Source organism: Pseudophryne corroboree, chromosome 5 (assembly GCF_028390025.1).
Source record: "Pseudophryne corroboree isolate aPseCor3 chromosome 5, aPseCor3.hap2, whole genome shotgun sequence".
Classification (NCBI taxonomy): domain Eukaryota; kingdom Metazoa; phylum Chordata; class Amphibia; order Anura; family Myobatrachidae; genus Pseudophryne; species Pseudophryne corroboree.
Genome location: NC_086448.1, coordinates 103,983,422 through 104,002,663, shown reverse-complemented (window position 1 = coordinate 104,002,663; position 19,242 = coordinate 103,983,422). Strand labels below are relative to the sequence as shown.

At 43.2% G+C, this 19,242-nt stretch overlaps 1 protein-coding gene across 2 annotated transcripts in view; it reads right to left on the bottom strand.

Moving 5' to 3' along the window:
• The window catches only part of STAM (signal transducing adaptor molecule), a 198,402-nt gene that overhangs the window by 8,370 nt on the left and 170,790 nt on the right, over window positions 1–19,242 (bottom strand). Inside the window, exons 8-13 of one of the 2 annotated variants that reach the window (XM_063921537.1) lie at window positions 15,269–15,363; window positions 14,004–14,092; window positions 6,560–6,647; window positions 5,954–6,008; window positions 4,224–4,377; window positions 3,879–4,056 (exon numbers count right to left, since the gene is read on the bottom strand). In XM_063921537.1, coding sequence (XP_063777607.1) covers window positions 3,880–4,056; window positions 4,224–4,377; window positions 5,954–6,008; window positions 6,560–6,647; window positions 14,004–14,092; window positions 15,269–15,363 — 658 coding nt within the window. In that variant the 3' untranslated portion in view covers window position 3,879. The remainder of the gene's footprint in view (window positions 1–3,878; window positions 4,057–4,223; window positions 4,378–5,953; window positions 6,009–6,559; window positions 6,648–14,003; window positions 14,093–15,268; window positions 15,364–19,242) is intronic. The other variant, XM_063921536.1, reaches the window with a different exon arrangement.

Here is a 19,242-nt window from a genome sequence, read left to right as displayed (position 1 = left end):
ATGTGTCTGTGTATCTGAAAATGAGTGCGTATGTGTACATGTGTGTGTGTGTCTTTTTTTAGTCAGAGGTGTATGGATTCTTGTTGGATAAGTACCTAATATCCACAAGAATTTACAAGAATTTTTTTCATGTACCGTTTTTAGTCTTTGCAAATATTGTACAACAAGGTGTTAAGTTAAATTCCACAGTCAGAAGTAGGGAAGCCAATCCCGGGCCATTTTTTAAATCCCGGGTATCGGGATTGAAAAATGGCCAATCCCGGGATTCGCTTCTACCTAGGTGGCCGCCCCCTCGCCCCACCCCACCACGCCCATATAACTCACCATATACCAGGGGCGGGCGGGAGGGGAACATCCTGTGAACGCTGCTGGCGGATCCCACCAGCAGCTGCCAGCGCAGCGTAACCTCTCACGCTGCGCTGGGGACCCGGAAGGAGGAAGCCGGGCAGCGTTTGAGCGTCCTGTGAATCCCGGCCATTTTTGGCCCTATATCCCGGGATCCCGCTGATCCCGATCCCGGGATTGGCCACCATAGTCAGAAGTACCCCTTCAATCTATGAGGTGCTCTGTGGTGTACAGATATTGAGAATGCCCCAAGTGTTCTAAGTGTGACTCTAGACTATAACTACCTTCTTTACTGGAATACAGATATTTAAACTTTATATGATCCACTATCATTAGGTGATGGAAAGTTAACTTTCTGTTTCTGTATATCGTTGTATAGTTTTTTTTGTTTGTCTTTATCCATGTTGGAATTTTTGCAAAGCCTCTGTCTGAATTATCAAATAAGCATGTGTACATATGTGTGAGTGTATTTTTTTTTTACACTAAGGGGTCTATTCATGCAGAAAGTGTAAACTAAATTGTTACTTATCACTATACATCACATCGGTTCAATGCGATATATAGCTTAAATAAGTAGCAATTCATGTATACTCACCTCTCCGACGATGCGCTGTGGTATCCAGAGGTCCAGTGATGCAGTCTTCTCCAGCGTCCACATCATCGTACCAGGTGCATGCGTCAGACTCTGCTCCCTGGAGGCTGCAGTGGCTGCTGGGAGGTCAGGGGGCGGAGCCAGCACGTGTGCCGAACAGGGAAGCAATGAGCTTCCCTGCTGTCTCCGCACAGAAGTTCAGGTTGCGCCATCCTGAGATGGCGAACCTGAACTCCATGCAGAAGCGGAAAGCAGAGCTTTCCGTTCCTTCGTGAATCACACTCAACATACAAAAGTACGGCGCAAGGGTGCCGTTGGAGAAGTCAAGGACTTCACGGTAATCTGCTTCGTGAATAGCACAAAGTAGAGAAAAACCCTGTTTAATGCGATGTCGTGCCTGATGTCACGTGTGCGGGCATTTAAGATGTCATTTTCCAGCATTCCCTGCAGCAAGTGTATGGGCGGTCTGCGGACTGCACATACGCACAGCCAGATACGCCAATATATCTGCAGCTATATTGGGCTTCGTCTGCGCTGCAAGGCCGATGCGATATGTCTGTGAATGACGTCCCTTCTACATACATTTTTTGATAAATGGGCCCCTAAGTGGGGGAAATGGATGTTTATGTCATATCAGTATGTAGCTGAGGGAATGGAAAGGTACTGATGCTGATGAATGTGGGTTTTGTTTGTGCCTGTACTGTGGGATTTCAGGAGATTGTTTTGTTGTCTGTTCTCTGGGAGGTGAGTGTGTGTTTTGCATTTATGGATTGAGATGTGTGTTGTGACTTCTGTATGGCAGAGGAGTGTGCGTTCCGTGGCAAAGGAGTGTGCATTGTGACTGTTCACACACACAAAAAAAGTAGGATTATGAAGGCGTTAACAATCATTTAATCATGTTGAATGGTATGATATGTAGTGGGATCGGATAGGCATTTAAGGGTGTGGGGAGGCACATGGGGTGCACAAAAGCATAAATTGCGATGGGACCCAGAAACAGCGACGTGGGACCCCAAATTTTTAAAGTAAGGGATCCCTGGGACCCACATTTTTTTTTTCGCTCAGCGCGATCACTGACTTTGACCTGTGTACTCTGGCCTTTTATCGCACTAGCAGTGCAAATAAAAATAAAACAGGAAAAAGAAAATATTGAACGGAGGGATGCATGGCATATATATATATATATATATACACCGCAATTTGGCATTGGATATAGCTCTCAGATTGGCTCAGCAGGTCACTGGGCCTAATTCAGACCTGATTGCAGGAGCAAATTTGTTAGCTAATGGGCAAAACCATGTGCACTGCAGGGGGGGCAGATATAACATGTGCAGATAGAGATAGATTTGGGTGTGGTGTGTTCAAACTGAAATCTAAATTGCAGTGTAAAAATAAAGCAGCCAGTATTTACCCTGCACAGAAACAATATAACCCACCCAAATCTAACTCTATCTGCAGATGTTTTATCTGCTCCCCCTCATACACCACACCACCCCTATTGTCACTGATAGCTACAGTATGTGATTTAATCATTTATTTTTATTATTACTGGATTTGGTGTATAGAGAATTATATGGGATCAGGGTTGCACGATTGAAATCAAATGATTACATAAACGATTTAAATCAAAAGATTAAATCATGATTTAAATCATAACGTTAAAAATCTACATCTTGCTTACAAAGAGATGGAAGTGTAGCTGATGGCAGTCTATTTTTTTTTTTCCCCCCTAGCTCAGTTGGGGAGAATAATGGATGGTGTATAGGAGATTCTACCAAGTATATACTACCAAGTGACGTATGCTGTAATACTATGGCAGACTATTTGGAGTCCTTTTTGAAAAACTGGCCCATTCTTGTTAGAGTATGTGATGAAAACAAAGATGATATCCCACAAGACATTATTGACAAAGTTAATAACTTTGGTATTAAGCAGGTGCTGAAGATTATTTGGCTCGACTGAAACCTGTAGCTGTAGCCCTGGATCGTGCACAAAGACGCAACTGCACAATCAGTGAGGTCGTACAAGTGTGGAAGAAGCTGTTACATGATCTTGAAGAGATTGGACCCCACAGCAATGTAATAAAGATGGCCAAGGCAAGAGCTAAAATTGCACTCACAGATGCCCGCTTGCTGGCTAATCTACTTGATCCTAGGTATAGGGGAAAAAAGCTTAGTCCTGCTGAAACGGAGACTGCTATAGAGTTTGCTCATGTCAATAATCGTCACATTTTTGAAGTGGACAATTTATGCTAAGTATCTCCTGTAGCCTGGTGGATGTCCTACGCAGCTCAACCTCAGTTAGACACTTCTGTAGTAAATCTTCTGAAGCAGATGTTCACCGCAGTTTCATCATGTGCAGGAATTGAAAGGATTTTTTCAACGTACGGTTTTGTACAATCCCAAACACTCAACAGATTGGGAAATGAAAGAGCAGCTAAGCTGGTTGCATGCTACAGAGCCTCTTCTGTTGAGGACAAACGTGAGGACGTGGACAAAGACATGTACATGTTAGACTCAAACAACTGACTGAGTGAAATTCAGAGCCTAATTGTATTTCTTGCAATGGTTTAGTGTGTATTTATTCTATTACTCTGTTAATTTTGTTAATGTGCTCACTTCAAAAATTGTTCATGTATTACTAAAAACAAGGTGTAAACATATAAAATGAAACCGTTAACTAAAAAAAATAAAAAAATAAAAGTAATAAAAAAAAATCCTATTTAAGTCTCAAAAATCTGATTTAATTTTTTTTTTTTCTAAATCACATTTTTATGCAAACCTGTATGGGATTCCTTCCATCAGCTTACACTGCAGTACACACGCCACTAATTCATCCATAACCTAAATCGCTTCAATCTTAGTATAAGGCAATGACTCTACTAGCACCCTGATGTTATAGGTACCATACCAATTAAAGGTAAAAAAAATAAAATATTCACATTACTTATAGGAAGCTTGAGGTGACTGGCTGGGGTGATCCGAGGCGGCAGGATGAGGGACAGGTGCCTGATGTAGAGAGGGTATCTGCTCCGAAGGAATTGGGTAAGCCTGGATGTGGCCCATCTGTGTATTTCCGCTAACAAGATAGGTGGCATTCGGATGTTGTCCTTGATATGTCTGAATGGAGACAATAAATAAAGAAGCAGGAAATCAATGAAGAACAACCACATAAACATGCTGACAAGCACCTTCCTGCATGATAAGCAGCACAATGATACAAGCACTAGATGCTCCTCTGACGGCAAGACATTGGAAAAACACACACAGACTGACGGAATGAATACCTGCTGCGTAGGGGCCCCTGCTGGCGGCATGTAGTACTGCTGGTTTTGCATCTTTGCATACATTGAATACATGGGATCTTCATTCATTAATTTTGTATATAGAGAGAGTGCCTCCATAACTTTGACATTTAACTCTGAAAGTTCGGAGTGCTTTCTGAAATACAAGGAGTTACCGTTTTGGTTAATGAGAGAAAAAAAACCCAAAAGGAAATGTTTTCATTGCTCTAGAAAGACAGGTGACTGAGTACGTAACAAGGAATGACACTGCATCCATTCTCATGCACATAGCCTTGTGTAACAAACGTGACTTTGGTTCTGATCCAGAGTGGTATGGCTCTTTCCAGCACATGCGCAGAAGCGGACAGTTTTTTGCTGGATCAAGCTTGGCGTGAAATAGGCTCAAACTGCAAGAGATTGGGCTCATGGAAGCGACATGGGCGTGTAGCTACAGCTCAGGACGATTAGTCGGGAAGCCTGTTTTTGACAGATCTCTTACACCTAGCATGGGACTGGGGCAAGTGCTGCTACCGGGCAGTTGGCATAAAATCAGTGGGCAGCCCCACTTCCAGCTGCAAGACTCAGCCCCACTTCCAGCTCCGAGACGCAGCCCCACTTCCAGCTCCGAGACGCAGCCCCACTTCCTGCTCCAAGACGCACAGATTCTCGCATTACCTGTACAGAATCCGGTATTAGCATAAAGGGAGTCAGTCCGGCTTCCACGGCTTTATAGGAAAACTTTAAATCCGACCTGGAGTCAGGCCCAGCGTGTGGCCAGTGTGCAACAAGAATTTACATCTTATTGCGGCATTCCACCAAGATTTAATGGTAATGGAAACAACCCTGTATGCAGGCAATAAGTGTGCTTTATTTGGGCTGAACATTCATTATGATGCACATTATTCCAGTTGCATCTCTGAATCACTGAATGAATGCAGCTCATGATTTCACTAAGGATTATTGCTATATTGTAGGTACAAACATGCAACCTATTAACTCATTATACCCCTCTCACATTGCAAATGCCGGGTCCCACCCGGTAACTGGAAATGGATCCTTGGGGGTGGGACCCGGCATTTGACCCTACACGCTGCCATTCCAACCCAGCATATTGCCGGGTCTGGTTGCTATACAGGGGCGGGGACGGAGGCGGCGCTGGAGATGAGCTCATATCCACGCCGCCTCTCCCTATGTAGTCACATCGACCCGGAAACTCGTTCACACTCCACTGACCCGGTATTCAACCCGGGAATAACACTGCTTTATCCCCGGGTTGAATTACCGGATCAGGCGACCCAGGAATTCACCATGGGCCTTTTCCCACCACACAGCAACCTGTGTCGACTCGGCAATATGCCAGGCCGATACCGGGTTATTTGTGTGGCGTGAAAGGGGTATTACAAAACTGTGACATCACTACAGCAAGAATGCAACCTATGAACCCATTAGAAACAGTGACATCACTGAAGTACAGTACTGCAACGTCACTAGACAGTGACCTAACATAAGCACACAGGGGCCTATAGACGCCACCCACAGAAGGGCAGTGCGCAGTTTAAAAGACCACTAAACCACTGACCAACACCATGGCATCGCTGGAGGCCGTAACCTAAGAACCATTCTTATACACAGATCCGTTACATTTGCCATACATGACATTTCCACCTATGTTTAACTTTCATCCTGTATCTCAATGTATTAATATTTTCTTTTTGATCAACTAGAACACAAACCTGTCAATATCTTCAAGTTTTTCGTCAATCATTGGCCCCATCTGGTGACAAGCAGCTGGCAAGTAGACAAACACAATGAGAAAGCACAAGGTATAAACATACAAAAATAAAATCATATAACTCAATGTAAACAACACATGCATTCTGCTATTCAGCTAGGCAAGAACACACCAAATTCAGCCAATCCGATTGAACAAACATGGCCACGTCAGAAAAGATCACAAGTGTTTCACTGAATTGAGCATTAAAAAACAAAACGAAAAAAAAAAAAACAATACAAAAACAAAACAAAAAAACAACCACATGAATAAATTATAAATAGGCTTTAAAACTATGGTAGGAAGTGGATGCAAAATAGAAAGACCCCAGTTCCCCCAGATTAGTAGATGGCTGATTGGACGGACATGGAACTTGTCCAATCAGAAGCTTAATCTATGAAGAAGCTTCCGTGAAGTTAAATCACATCAAAGAGGACCCAAGGTGTAAGAACCCCAACAATAAACTAGTCTGTGAACGAGGGATATGGGGAGTGGTTGGGAAAAATCATACCCCAGGGAGGAAAATGGCCTTTAGCAATGCAAGAAACATCTAGAGCATTAGTCTCACCTTCAAGATGAAGTAAATCGGCTGGGTCCGGTAGGCCATCGGTGGGATCTGCACTTTGCAGCATCTGTAGTAACCGATTCATTTTATCCTGCGGCAAGATGAATAAAACAAATGGTGGGTCCCAGAATGCCCATGTGATGCAAAACAGCCATGTGAGCAATACACAAGCAACACTTCACTGAAAGAGGCGCTAAGGTTGGGAAGCTGCTTTATGCACACAAAGCTATTTATAACATGCACAATTATATATGCAGCCATTACGGACACTCATCAGAGCGGAGTTTATTTGAGGCCAGGCTGTCATTATGCAGAAAGCTTCTGTTCCCTACGGGTGGTCTTCAGTATGCCGACTGTCAGGATCCCGGCGCCGGAATCCCGACAGCCGCCATACCGACAGATTTTCTCACTCGCGGGGGTCCACGACCCCCCTGGAGGGAGAATAAATACCGTAGCGTGGCGAGCGCAGCAAGCCCGCAAGGGGCTCATTTGCACTCGCCACGCTGTCAGTATGCCGGCGGTCGGGCTCCCGGCGCTGGTATGCTGGTCGCCGGGAGCCCGGCCGCCGGCATACCATACTACACCCTTCCCTACACCTATCTGACCAATGTTTCCCACAACACTCAGGGGCAAACACTGCAAAAAAAAATAACAAAACCATCTCTGGTCCCTAAACCTGCTGAAAGGAGACAATAGGTCTCAATACAGTACATAACAAGGTTACACACAAAACAAATGGAGGAGAAAAAGACAGACTAAATAAATAAATTAGGTGACCGGGGCATACAGGTTAAAAAAATAGACCAATTTGACAAAGACAAAAATAGCCCGCCCTCCGTTCAATAAATACACACAAAAAATAGGATTTTAATACCTACCGGTAAATCCTTTTGTCTTAGTCCGTAGAGGATGCTGGGGACTCCAAAAGGACCATGAGGTATAGACATGGGCACTTTAAGACTTTGAATGGGTGTGAACTGGCTCCTCCTTCTATGCCCCTCCTCCAGACTCCAGTTATAGAACTGTGCCCAGGGAGACGGACATTTCGAGGATAGAATTTATTGTTTAAACACGGTGAGCGTCATAACAGCTCACACCTCGAACATGCCGCAGAACGTGGCATTCAATAGAACACCAGCCGGCAGCATGAAAAATATACAGCAATATGCTGATCGAAAATGTAACACAACCTTTGTGTAAACACAACCAATAATAGCATACCGCATGCCATGGCATGAATAACGTCAGCAACCGACTGACTGAAAAGAAACACAACATGAGTGTAACCATAACCAATAACTGCAGATACAGTACACACTGGGATGGGCGCCCAGCATCCTCTACGGACTTAGAGAAAGGGATTTACCGGTAGATATTAAAATCCTATTTTCTCATACGTCCTAGAGGATGCTGGGGACTCCAAAAGGACCATGGGGTCTATACCAAAGCTCTAGAACGGGCGGGAGAGTGCGGATGACTCTGCAGCACCGATTGAGCAAACATGAGGTCCTCATCAGCCAGGGTATCAAACTTGTAGAATATTTGCAAAATTGTTTGAACCCAACTAAGTAGCTGCTCTGCAAGGCTATAAAACCGAGACCCCTCGGGCAGCCGCCCAGGATGAGCCCACCTTCCTGATAGAATGGGCCTTCACCGATTTCAGTAACGGCAATCCAGGCGTAAAACGAGCAAGCTTAATCGTATTACAGATCCAGCGTGCAATAGTCTGCTTGGAAGCAGGAACCCCAATCTTGCTGGGATCACATAGGATAAACAGATCCTCCGTTTTCCTGATCTGAGCCAATCTGGCAACACAAAATTTCAAAATTCAGACCACATCGAGATACTTCGATGTCGCCCAGGCGTCAGTAGCCACCGGCACCACAATAGGTTGGTTCAAGTGAAACCGATGAAACCACTTTTGGCAGAAATTGCTGCCGAGTTCTCAACTCCGCTCTATCTTCATGGAAGATTAAACAGGGCTCTTGTGAGACCAAGCCGCCAACTCAGACACCCGCCTCGCGGATGCCAAGGTCAACCGCATGACCACTTTCCAAGTGGGGAATTTCAACTCAACCATACTGAAAAGTTTAACCAAAGAAATTGCAGGAACTGCAACACCACGTAAAGATCCCATGGTGCCACAGAGGTAAGAAAGGGAAAATGGATGTGTAAGACTCCTTTTACGAAAGTTTGAAACTCTGGAAAGGAGGCCAATTGTTTTTGGAAGAAAACCGATAAGGCTGAAATCTGAACCTTAATCGAGCCCAACCTAAGATCGCATCCACACAATCTTGTAAGAAAAGAATGAAGAAAACGATCCAAATGGAATTCTTCCGTAGGAACCTTCTCGGATTCACACCAAGACACATAATTTCCTCCAAATATGGTGGTAATGTTTTGACGTTACTTCTTTTCTGCCTGAAGAAGAGTAGGGATGACTTCACTGGGAATACCCTTTCGGGCTGGGATCCGACGTTCAAGCTCCTAGTAGTCAATGGAAACCGCGGTAAGTCTTGGAACACACACGGCCCCTGCTATAACAGATCCTCTCGCAGAGGAAGAGGTCAGGGATCTCCTATGAGTAATTGCTGAAGATCCGAATACCAGCCCTCCTTGACCAGTCTGGAACAATGAGGATCACCTGAACCTTTGTTCTTCTTATAATCCTTAACATCTTTTGAAAAGAGTGGAAGTGGAGAGAACACATAGACCGACCGAAACACCCACGGTGTCACTAGGGCGTCCACCGCTATCGCTTGAGGGACCCTCGACCTGGAACAAAATTTCTGAAGTTTCTTGTCGAGGCGAGACGCCATCTTGTCTATTTGCGGAATTCTCCAAAGACTTGTCACTTCTGTGAAAACCGCTTGATGAAGACTCCACCCTCCTGGACGGAGAACGTGTCCGCCGAGGAAGTCTGCTTCCCAGTTGTCCACTCTTGGAACGAACATCGCTGATAGAGCGCGTAAATGTTTCCATCGCCCAGCGGAAAATCTTTCTGGCTACTGCCATTTCTTCTCCGGTTTTTGTCTGTAGAAAACCGTTATAAACGGCTCTTAACTCTAGACCGTTAATGAGGCGACAGGTATCCTAACATGACACTTGTCCTCGGTGAGAATTGTGCCGCTACCACAGGAGTGAGATACTGGTCTTGAAACCATGATTATCCCAGGTGGGAACCGGACCACTTGTCCAACAGGTCCCGCTAAACACTCAGGCCTGCAACCTACCCACTGAATGGCCTCGTAGGCCGCAACCATCTTTTTCAGCAACTGAATGTATTGACGGATTTTTTTTTTAGAAGCAAATAAACTCTCCTCAGTACTGCATCTAATAATATTGCCCAAGCCGATCACCGCGTCGTTGGGACCAACAGGGATTCTGGCAAGTCCTGTTGTTGAAGAACTGTCCAGGAGAAAACAACATTTTGCACCATTTGGCTTCTTGATCTCTCTGTAATTCGGAGAGCGATCCAGTACGGAATAATTATGACTCCTTACTATCAAAGGAAACCCATCATACCGCCATCACCCTGGTGAAATGGTAACAACAATCCTGAATCGCAAACCTCAGGTAAGCCTAATGCGGAAGAAACCGTAATTAGACCTCCTTACTCCACTTTCAGAGTGGAGAACCCTGCCATGAGAGATTCCCTCATAGAGTTTAAATAGGAATATAGGGATTTGTCTGACCGAGCCGTCCGGCCTCGGGAGCACGAAAAAGCTTGAACAACAGCTTCTTCTCTTTTTTTTTATGACCGGAACAGCAGGACAATGACCTGATCCAGACACAACTCTTGTATTGCGTCACATACTACCTCCCTGTCATGAGGAGGATCGGTAAGGTCGATTTGAAAAAAAATCGGTGAGGGGAACGTCTGGAACTCCTGTATGTCCCCCTAGGGACTCTATCCTTAACTCACTGGTCCATGTCCTTTCCAGGACTGACCGAAGAGTTTTAGACGTGGTCCCACCGGTGTGGGCCCCCGCAAGATAGACCCAATGTCCCGCAATGGACGTGGCAGAAAACAATGGATGATTTCTGCTCCTGTGAACCTGAAAAGGCAGCTGAACTCTTACCTTTTTTTTACCTTCCTTTACCTGCAAAGAAAGGAGAATCCTTATCTATTCGGTCGAAATGACTGCCTCCTACAACAATGCGTCACCAACCGTTGTGAGGGAACATAGGGCAAGAAGGTAGACTTACCCGTGGCACCTGCCGAGAGCATATTAACAAGGCCATCACCAAACCAGGCTTCACCTTCATGGGGAAGAGACTCCACTTCTTTTCGGAGTCAGCATTGCATCCCTTTGGTGAATCCACAACACCCTCCTAGCCGAGACCGCCATGGAAGTGGCCCGCGCACACGAGAGTCCCATCCCTTGTAGTCGCATGGCAGTATGTTGCAATGTTCTAGATATGACCCAACTTAAGGAGTATCACATCTCTCCCCAGGGTAATTATATTGGATGACAAAGTAACCGACCATTTCTGAATACAAGCACTCCCCCCTGCGCATGCAATGCAACTATAATCAAAGCATATAATTAAAATATCACTTAGCTTCCTGTAAACGATCCTTTGTGACAGGGCCCCGTGCAGAACAGGGGTTGACTCTCACTTTATTCTATCCACGGCGGGAAAAGAATAAACACTCGGACTCCTCGTAATGATTTGAAACCATCTTGTCACGGCTGACCTAGAGTTATTCAACAGAGCGACCAGCACATGAGAAGGAAAAGTTTACTTCAGCATTCATTATACATTTTTTGTATAAATATACACATTTAAATACACATATATCTATATATACATATCTCATATATATATATATATATATATATATATATATATATTATTTTTTTTGTCAGGAACAGCAGGGTCCCTAGTGAAATTAATGCGTTCTTAATGTGTATGAAACATGTACTGAATGACGATGTTGTGGATCTAATCAGGAAACATTATGGTCGACATAAGACATAGTATTCGTGTCGACAACAGGGAGTAGTAACTGGGCAAAATAGATTTTTTGCGACCCCAAGGGGTCTGAGGGAAATATATATATTATTAATATTACACCCCCACAAATATTACTACGTCTGTGCTTGAGCCACAGATCAATGCAATCGTACCATACATATACACACATATATATATATATATATATATATATTTAAAAAATGAAGTATAAAAAGCGCCTAATAGTGTCGGTGAATCACTCTTCGTGAAAATAAACGTGATAATAAAACAGACAAAGTATAACAACTTAGCTGTGGATATTTCTGGTAGATGACTCTTAGAAGCCGGACATGTAAAGGAGAGATAAATTTGACATAGTGTGTACTGTTTTAAAATTCCACAGGTGTTTAAAAAACAGTTTAGGAACTGTGCTGGTTCCAATTTTTAGTAAGAAACTGTATCTTTTAAAACCAATAACAATTTAATAAACACACTCCTGCCATACATGCAGGTTACATATATAGACAATAAACAGTAAAAAGGCTTTTAAGGACGTATATAGCAGCACATTCAGTTATAAATGTAGGTATTAATCGTACAAGATTAAGAAGTATAACAGGCTTATCTGTCCTCGTATAGAAATTTTGGGATAGAATTCATCCGTAAATGCAAGTATCAAACGTACAAGATAAAATGTAAAAGCATAGCTTATCTGTCCACGAATGGGAAGTCAAAGGGGTGAGCATCCAATCCCTGTCCCATTCGTCTGACCAAAAAGTCAGTAATTTTCCTTTGTCTTATCGAATTTACCTGGGCGCTATTCTCTATTGTTCTATATATATATATATATATATATATATATATATATATATATATATATATATATATATAAAATCATACAAATTCAGCACTCACCTAATATTAACACTTCAAACTGTAATTCATCTGAATTTAAGGAATGTTAGTTCCAAAATATTGCAATAGTTTGTTAAGCTGACCAGGCCCTTCACGGCCTTCCCATTTGGTCATATATATATATATATATACACACACATACATATGCATCACATTATCATGTTAATTTATACCCAGTCAGATTAGTTGGTGCCGACAGGGTCACCCACATACGTCTGTGTCTCCCATATAGTTTTTTTCTTTTGGAAAAGCATACAACTACTGACATACTGACACTTAATCTCATGAATTAAGTACCATCAGGAGTCGGCGGTGCCGACAGAGGGATTCCCATAGCCGTTTGTGGCAGAGCACTCAGACATGCCGACACACGTGTACTAAACACCCACCGACATTACACTGACTATAAGGGGTAGATCCCAGTATCTGACAGGGAAAACGTTTACCAGCTCATTTACCACACGCTCATTATATGTAGTGCTTTATTTTTGTACATATATTACACTAAACAACTGTGCTACCCCCCCCCTTTTACACTGTGAGCTGTTAATCAGTGTTTTGGCAGGGCCAGCGTCTCTGTGAGGAGAAAATGGCGCTGTATAGAGTCGTGAGGGCTAAGCCTCGCCCCCTTATCGGCACGCTTCAGTCCCGCTACTTTTTCAAATTTTTATACTGGCGGGGGTCTGTATTAAGTGCCTATGCACTGTATACCTCTTTGCCAGGCTAATATATGAGGTATATTGCTGCCCAGGGCGCCCCCCCTGCGCCCTGCACCCTTGTAGTGTCGCTTGTGTGTGGGAGCAATGGCGCGCAGCGCGACCGCCGCGCGGTACCTCAGAGACTCTGAAGTCTTCTGCCGTCACTGAAGTCTTCTGTTCTTCTTTTACTCACCCGGTTTCTTTCTTATGGCTCTGTGAGGGGGGTGACGGCGCGGCCCCGGGAACGAGCAGCTAGGCGTACCAAGTGATCAGACCCTCTGGAGCTAATGGTGTCCAGTAGCCTAAGAAGCAGAGCCTTTAAACTCACAGAAGTAGGTCTGCTTCTCTCCCCTCAGTCCCACGAAGCAGGGAGACTGTTTCCAGCAGTGCTCCCTGAAAATAATAAACCTAACAAAGTCTTTTCCGAGAAACTCAGTAGAGCTCCTCAGTGTGTGACCAGTCTCTCTGGGCACAGAATCTAACTGGAGTCTGGAGGAGGGGCATAGATGGGGAGCCAGTTCACACCCCTTTTAAAGTCTTAAAGTGCCCATGTCTCCTGCGGATCCCGTCTATACCCCATGGTTCTTGAAGCGTCCCTAGTATCCTCTAGGACGTATGAGAAAAGCACATTAGGAGGAAGAACCAGCCCTTAAAAACAGATGACAAGTAATTTTTTGTACCTGCAAAAAATAATATCTTCATACACTGTATTATATGAAAACATTTTATTACAAAATTAAGAAAATGAAGAAGCGTTTATCAACAGGCATCCTACATTAGGTGATCCTGTAACCATCATGCATGGAATCAGAGATGTTGCACATTGCTTTAAATATTATATTATACACAATATGACCAAAAGTACTTTTTACCTCATCGATATACACTGGTTCCGGCTCAGGCTCTATTGTCTCTACTTGCACTTCATCACTAAACTGGACTGTTTTCTTTTCGGTCTTCACTGAAATACACCCCCCAAAGACAGCATTAGCCCAGTCACATAAATCTCCATAGTCTTAGAGCCTGGCTCGGAGGAGGACGCAACTCCCATCGCTAATGCGATTCCATACGTAGCAATTCTGCAAAAACGTTTTTGCTAGCGTGCAAAGACGCACCATCAATCGTCTGGGAAACCCTATGGCTGCACAGTGTCCGTTGGAAGTAAATCGTCGGCCCCAGTGTACCCAGACAGTCTGTGAAGTCCCCAAAATTGTTGCGGCACGCCTGCATTTGACTAGCCCCCCCCTCATCATTACCTCCCACAAACACTCACTGACTGTAAATCACCCTTAGTACAAATCCTCATTGAGATCACATTGGTAATCTATCGGGAGGCACACGCAGTACAAAATAAAGCTCGAATCCGCAGACATCGCCATTGCGTCCACCTCTGACCCAGGCCACGGTCACTTTCCGTCGGAAAGGATCCGACAAGCATTGAATACCCCCCCCTAGATGTGATCAGATCTGAAAAAGCCCAGTGATCCTACCCGTGTGATCAGATGGTAAATGCAGTCAGATAATAACCAGCATCTAACCATGCTGCTGGTCTTTATCAGATGCTGCCTGCTGGGCAGAGTAAACATTGGATAGGCTCACTCAGATTTTTACTTTGCTTAAACAATGTTGCAGTACTCTAAGAATTAAGGTGTCTATTTACTAAGCCTTGGATGGAGATAAAGTGGACAGAGATAAATCACCAGCCAATCAGATCCTAACTGCCATGTCTCAGGCTGGGTTTGAAAAATGACAGGAGCTGGTTGGCTGGTACTTCATCTCCATCCACTTTATATCCATCCACGGCCCCCAAAGTCATCAATGGAATAGAATTTATTGGATTTAAAAAATGAAGGGGAAATATGCAGCCTAAGCCATTCGGAATTTAATGTACACATTTGACAAAGAGCTTTAACATTACTGGCTGATAATCTTGTTTTTATTTGATCAAAGAACAAGAAACTTTTAGAAAGCAATCAGGACACATAAATTGCAACAATAAAAATGAATCATCCCAAAAGGTTATTGAACCCTCTACACAAGATTCCGCTCTGTAGTACGATGGGACAGTAACGTTTATTTCCAGCAATACTTAGCTTTGGAATAACATTATAGAATATGATAATAAAGCATTACTTACTCATCTCTGGCTCAGCCGTTAGGTCTGCTGTGACAAAATTGGAAGGGAACAACCCAATTCGTTCATTTGTCTCCCCTTTCCACCAGTTTGGATCACTGGAACGAAGCGTACAGTGTATTAAGATCTGGCTTGTCGAAGTCAAAAATATTACGTACACACAACATACAAACTCCAAACAGAGATCTCTGTTCGTGCGCATACACGCAGCGTGCACAGGATATATGGTAGCGTATGCATTCGCACAGAGAAGCCACAAAGACATATTCAACACATATTTCATACAACACATAAATTACACATCGACAAAACATGACAAGCACCAGACATTATAATGTATTTATATAATAGAATGTAACATCAGATATATATGTATTATTGGAACGGAACAAGTTAATTATATCATGCTTAGTGTCAAAACGATCAGGAGAATGTGTGTATTAATTTGATAGCTATGGGTAAATTGTAGCACATTGCAACAATTAGTTATATTAAATGTATGAAATCTAAAGTCACTCTTATGGGAACAAATAACTTCCTGAAGAAAGCATGTGTGCAGAAAACCAGTGGCTAACCCCTATAACTGCATCTTCAAACTGGGCATTGCTTGCATATGAACTGACCAATAACACACCTCTCCTGGGCCAATGGAAGGAGACCGAAACCAACAACCTGTTAACTCCCACTTTTTGATATAGGCAGTTTTGTAAGGCATAGTTAGTTGTTGCTGTTGCTTGCTGAGAAGTGATGGAGGAAAGTTCTATGGGACAGGGTGACGTATGTTGGCTGTAACTGCTTCTTGTGTAATTGTAACTATGGGAAAAAGGCCCTAATTTGCACACCTTAATTAGGTAGTGAGGTGCTACTCTGCTTGAGACTTAGTAAAGTGTACAGAGGGAAAAGGTAGCAGGTGCACTATCTCACACTAGCTCAACCTGTAGTAACTAATTAAGGTGTGCAAATTAGGGCCCTTTTCCCTCTGTAATTGATGTATTCATACATTTTTGAAGGTAGGAGACACCTTCACCCTAATTTAGCACCCTGCCCCACCCACCCCTCTGATTTTAAATAGTCCAACACTCTAGCCTTTACATTTGGAATGAGCACACTGAGGTAAGACTCCTACATTTTGTTTAATATGGCAGTCCATAATGGGGGGAATTCTCTGGGGTGCGGGGCTCCCTGTGCCTACCGTGGCTGGGTGTCCCTGGGGCATCGCAATTTAACACTATTTCATCACTCCATGGCACTTATAGTTTGTTTTATATATATGTAACACCTTCACATAATTTTCCTTTACTCCTCACATTATTCACACATGCAGCAACAGCTTCTCCTACCTCTTTAACCCTATATTTTTATCACTCCTGCGATGCCCTGGGGTTGTCTGGCTGGGTGGCTCAGGGGTGTCCTGCCCCCCGGACCTGAACCCCTATAGTTAGTGTTAGGGACTTACCCAATGAGAGGCTACCTTGATGCGGTGGGTAAGCTCATAGCCCTGGCCAGGAATATTTGAGACAAATGTTGATGAGGCCCACTATGGTTCTTGAAACCAAGTTGAATTTTCTTCAGATTATGCGTAGCAAACCAGGTTGTATCTCATGTGGTAAGTGTACAACGTGCAGATCTCTACTTACTGGCCAGACATTCCCTCATCCATATTCTGGCAGGAATATAAAAATCAAATTCCACCTCCATTGTAAACTCGATTTTGTGATCTACATCCTCACGTGCCCGTGTGGGCTGTATTATGTTGGGCTTACTACCAGGTGTTTTAGGCAACGAATGGCCAACCACCGCTTGTCCATTAGAACTTCTATTCAAACTGGTACCACAGATAAGCCTGTAGCTCGATACTATTTACAGAGAGGGCACCAGGTTGCAAACTTGAAATGTAAACTAATTGATTGGGTCCCACCATTACCTAATGGGGGGGATCGAACTCTAGAGTTGCGTAAACGTGAGAGCTACTGGATCTCGCACCTCAATACAATCTCCCCCAAAGGGCTAAATGAACATTCTGCCTTGAATGTCTTTTTATGAAACGTTGTCTATCCTATGAGCACTAGGAAACTTGACTTCCCGGTAGTGATGACTAGGTTAGAAATGTATCTGGTATAATTATACTGTAATTATATGATAATTGGACTGACCCTGTTTTTGTTTACGTAATAGGCACAACACTAGATACATGTCCTTCTCTATATCTACTATTATGAATATGCTGTGTATCTGATTAATCACTGTGTTGGTGATATGTTCAATTTATTATACTATATAGGTTATATTTTGGACATAATATCTTGTGAAGTGCCTATATACTAGTATATTATGTTTGTATGCTGTATATGTAGTTCTTACTGAGTATTGTCTTTTATATATAGATACTCCTGGGTCCCCAGTATAGTAATATGTACTCCTCATGTAGAGCATATTGACAATATATGCCTTATATAAATAGAACTGTCATTAGTTGCAGACTTAACATATCTATCTATTGTTTGCACTAATTTATTCGTATCACTCTATTTTTTATCACTTTATTTTTGACCACCATCCAGCTGTAATCTCTACAGGTTTGTAGTATGTCTAGCCCGAGTATGCACCATAGTGTATTGCAGCGTTGGCTGTTTGCTGACTGCGTGTGGCATGTATAGTGCTGTCCATTTCCTGGTGCTGGAACGCATTGCAGCGGCGGCCAGGGTCCGGCCAGCGGCTGTCTTCCCCGCTGTGTATTGTGTACCTTTCACCTGGCGGCCACTGGAGCGCATAGCACCTCCCACTTCCGAGTGCTGGAACGCATGGTACCCGCGGCCAGCGTCGCGCCAGCGGCTGTATTTCCCCACTGTATAATTTATTCCCTCTACCCTTTCTGATGTGTCTATCCAGCTGCCCACGGTATTGTTTTTTTGGTTTTATTTTTCTTTACATGTTGTCTCCTAGCTGGTACATGATACACATGGCACTTCCGGTATCCGACCCCCCTGAGCCTGAACACACAGTGAATATTGGCCCTTGTGGTGTAGGATGTGGGGATTTATGTTGCCCCCATATGTGCTTTCCCGGACATTGATGGTTGTGCCATTTTTTAGTATTTGGAATAGTTGTTTTACTGTATTGGGGGTCACGTTTATCCGGTGCACGGCATACTTCCTGTCAAGGGGTATTTAAGGCCATTACACATGTTGGCTAGTTATGTGGCTGTAGCAGTATTCTGACCCCGATGTGACATCAAGCGGTGAGTACTGAGCAGTGTTATTGAGACTTAATTTGGCCGTGGGTTGTGCATTTAGCATTATTTTGATCATACAAAATTCCCTTATGTGATCCTAATCTGCAGTGATGTTTGGTGTCCATGTGTCTGGTTGACCCTTTTTTGCTGAAAGTGGATCTATTACGCTGTGAGTAATACATTCTATACAATCCATAGGGCCATTTGTTGTTGAGTCTCTTTTTTTCCTACACATTGTGATTTTTCCTTTTATTACAGCTAATTTGTTATATGTACTATGAATGGATACTACACGGCCACCATATTGTCTGAATATGACATATTGTATTATCTTAGTAAGTGGATGTCCTGTGTACACCTATGGTCATACTGGTGTTGGTGTTCTAAACTTTTTAGTGTGGTGAACCTCATGATGTTTACTTCCAACGATCTTGTGTATAATTCTTAGAGTTATTCATACTAACTTCGCTTGCACCTATGGTGATGGTGGTTTAATCTTGGTGTGTCGGCAGCGTTATATCTTTTATTCCTACCTTCATCTATTAATTATAGGGTGTGAATACTTTTTACCTCCTATACATTTATTAAACTGGTGCTGGGACCTGGGAGACTATGTTTGTGTTTTTTATCTGTGTCATTTACATTATTATATTTATTTATTGATCCGTTTTTTGTTTGTTATAGTGATCAGTATATGATGTTTTGAAATGATCTTTTGTACACGAAAGCTTGTCTTGATAAAGAT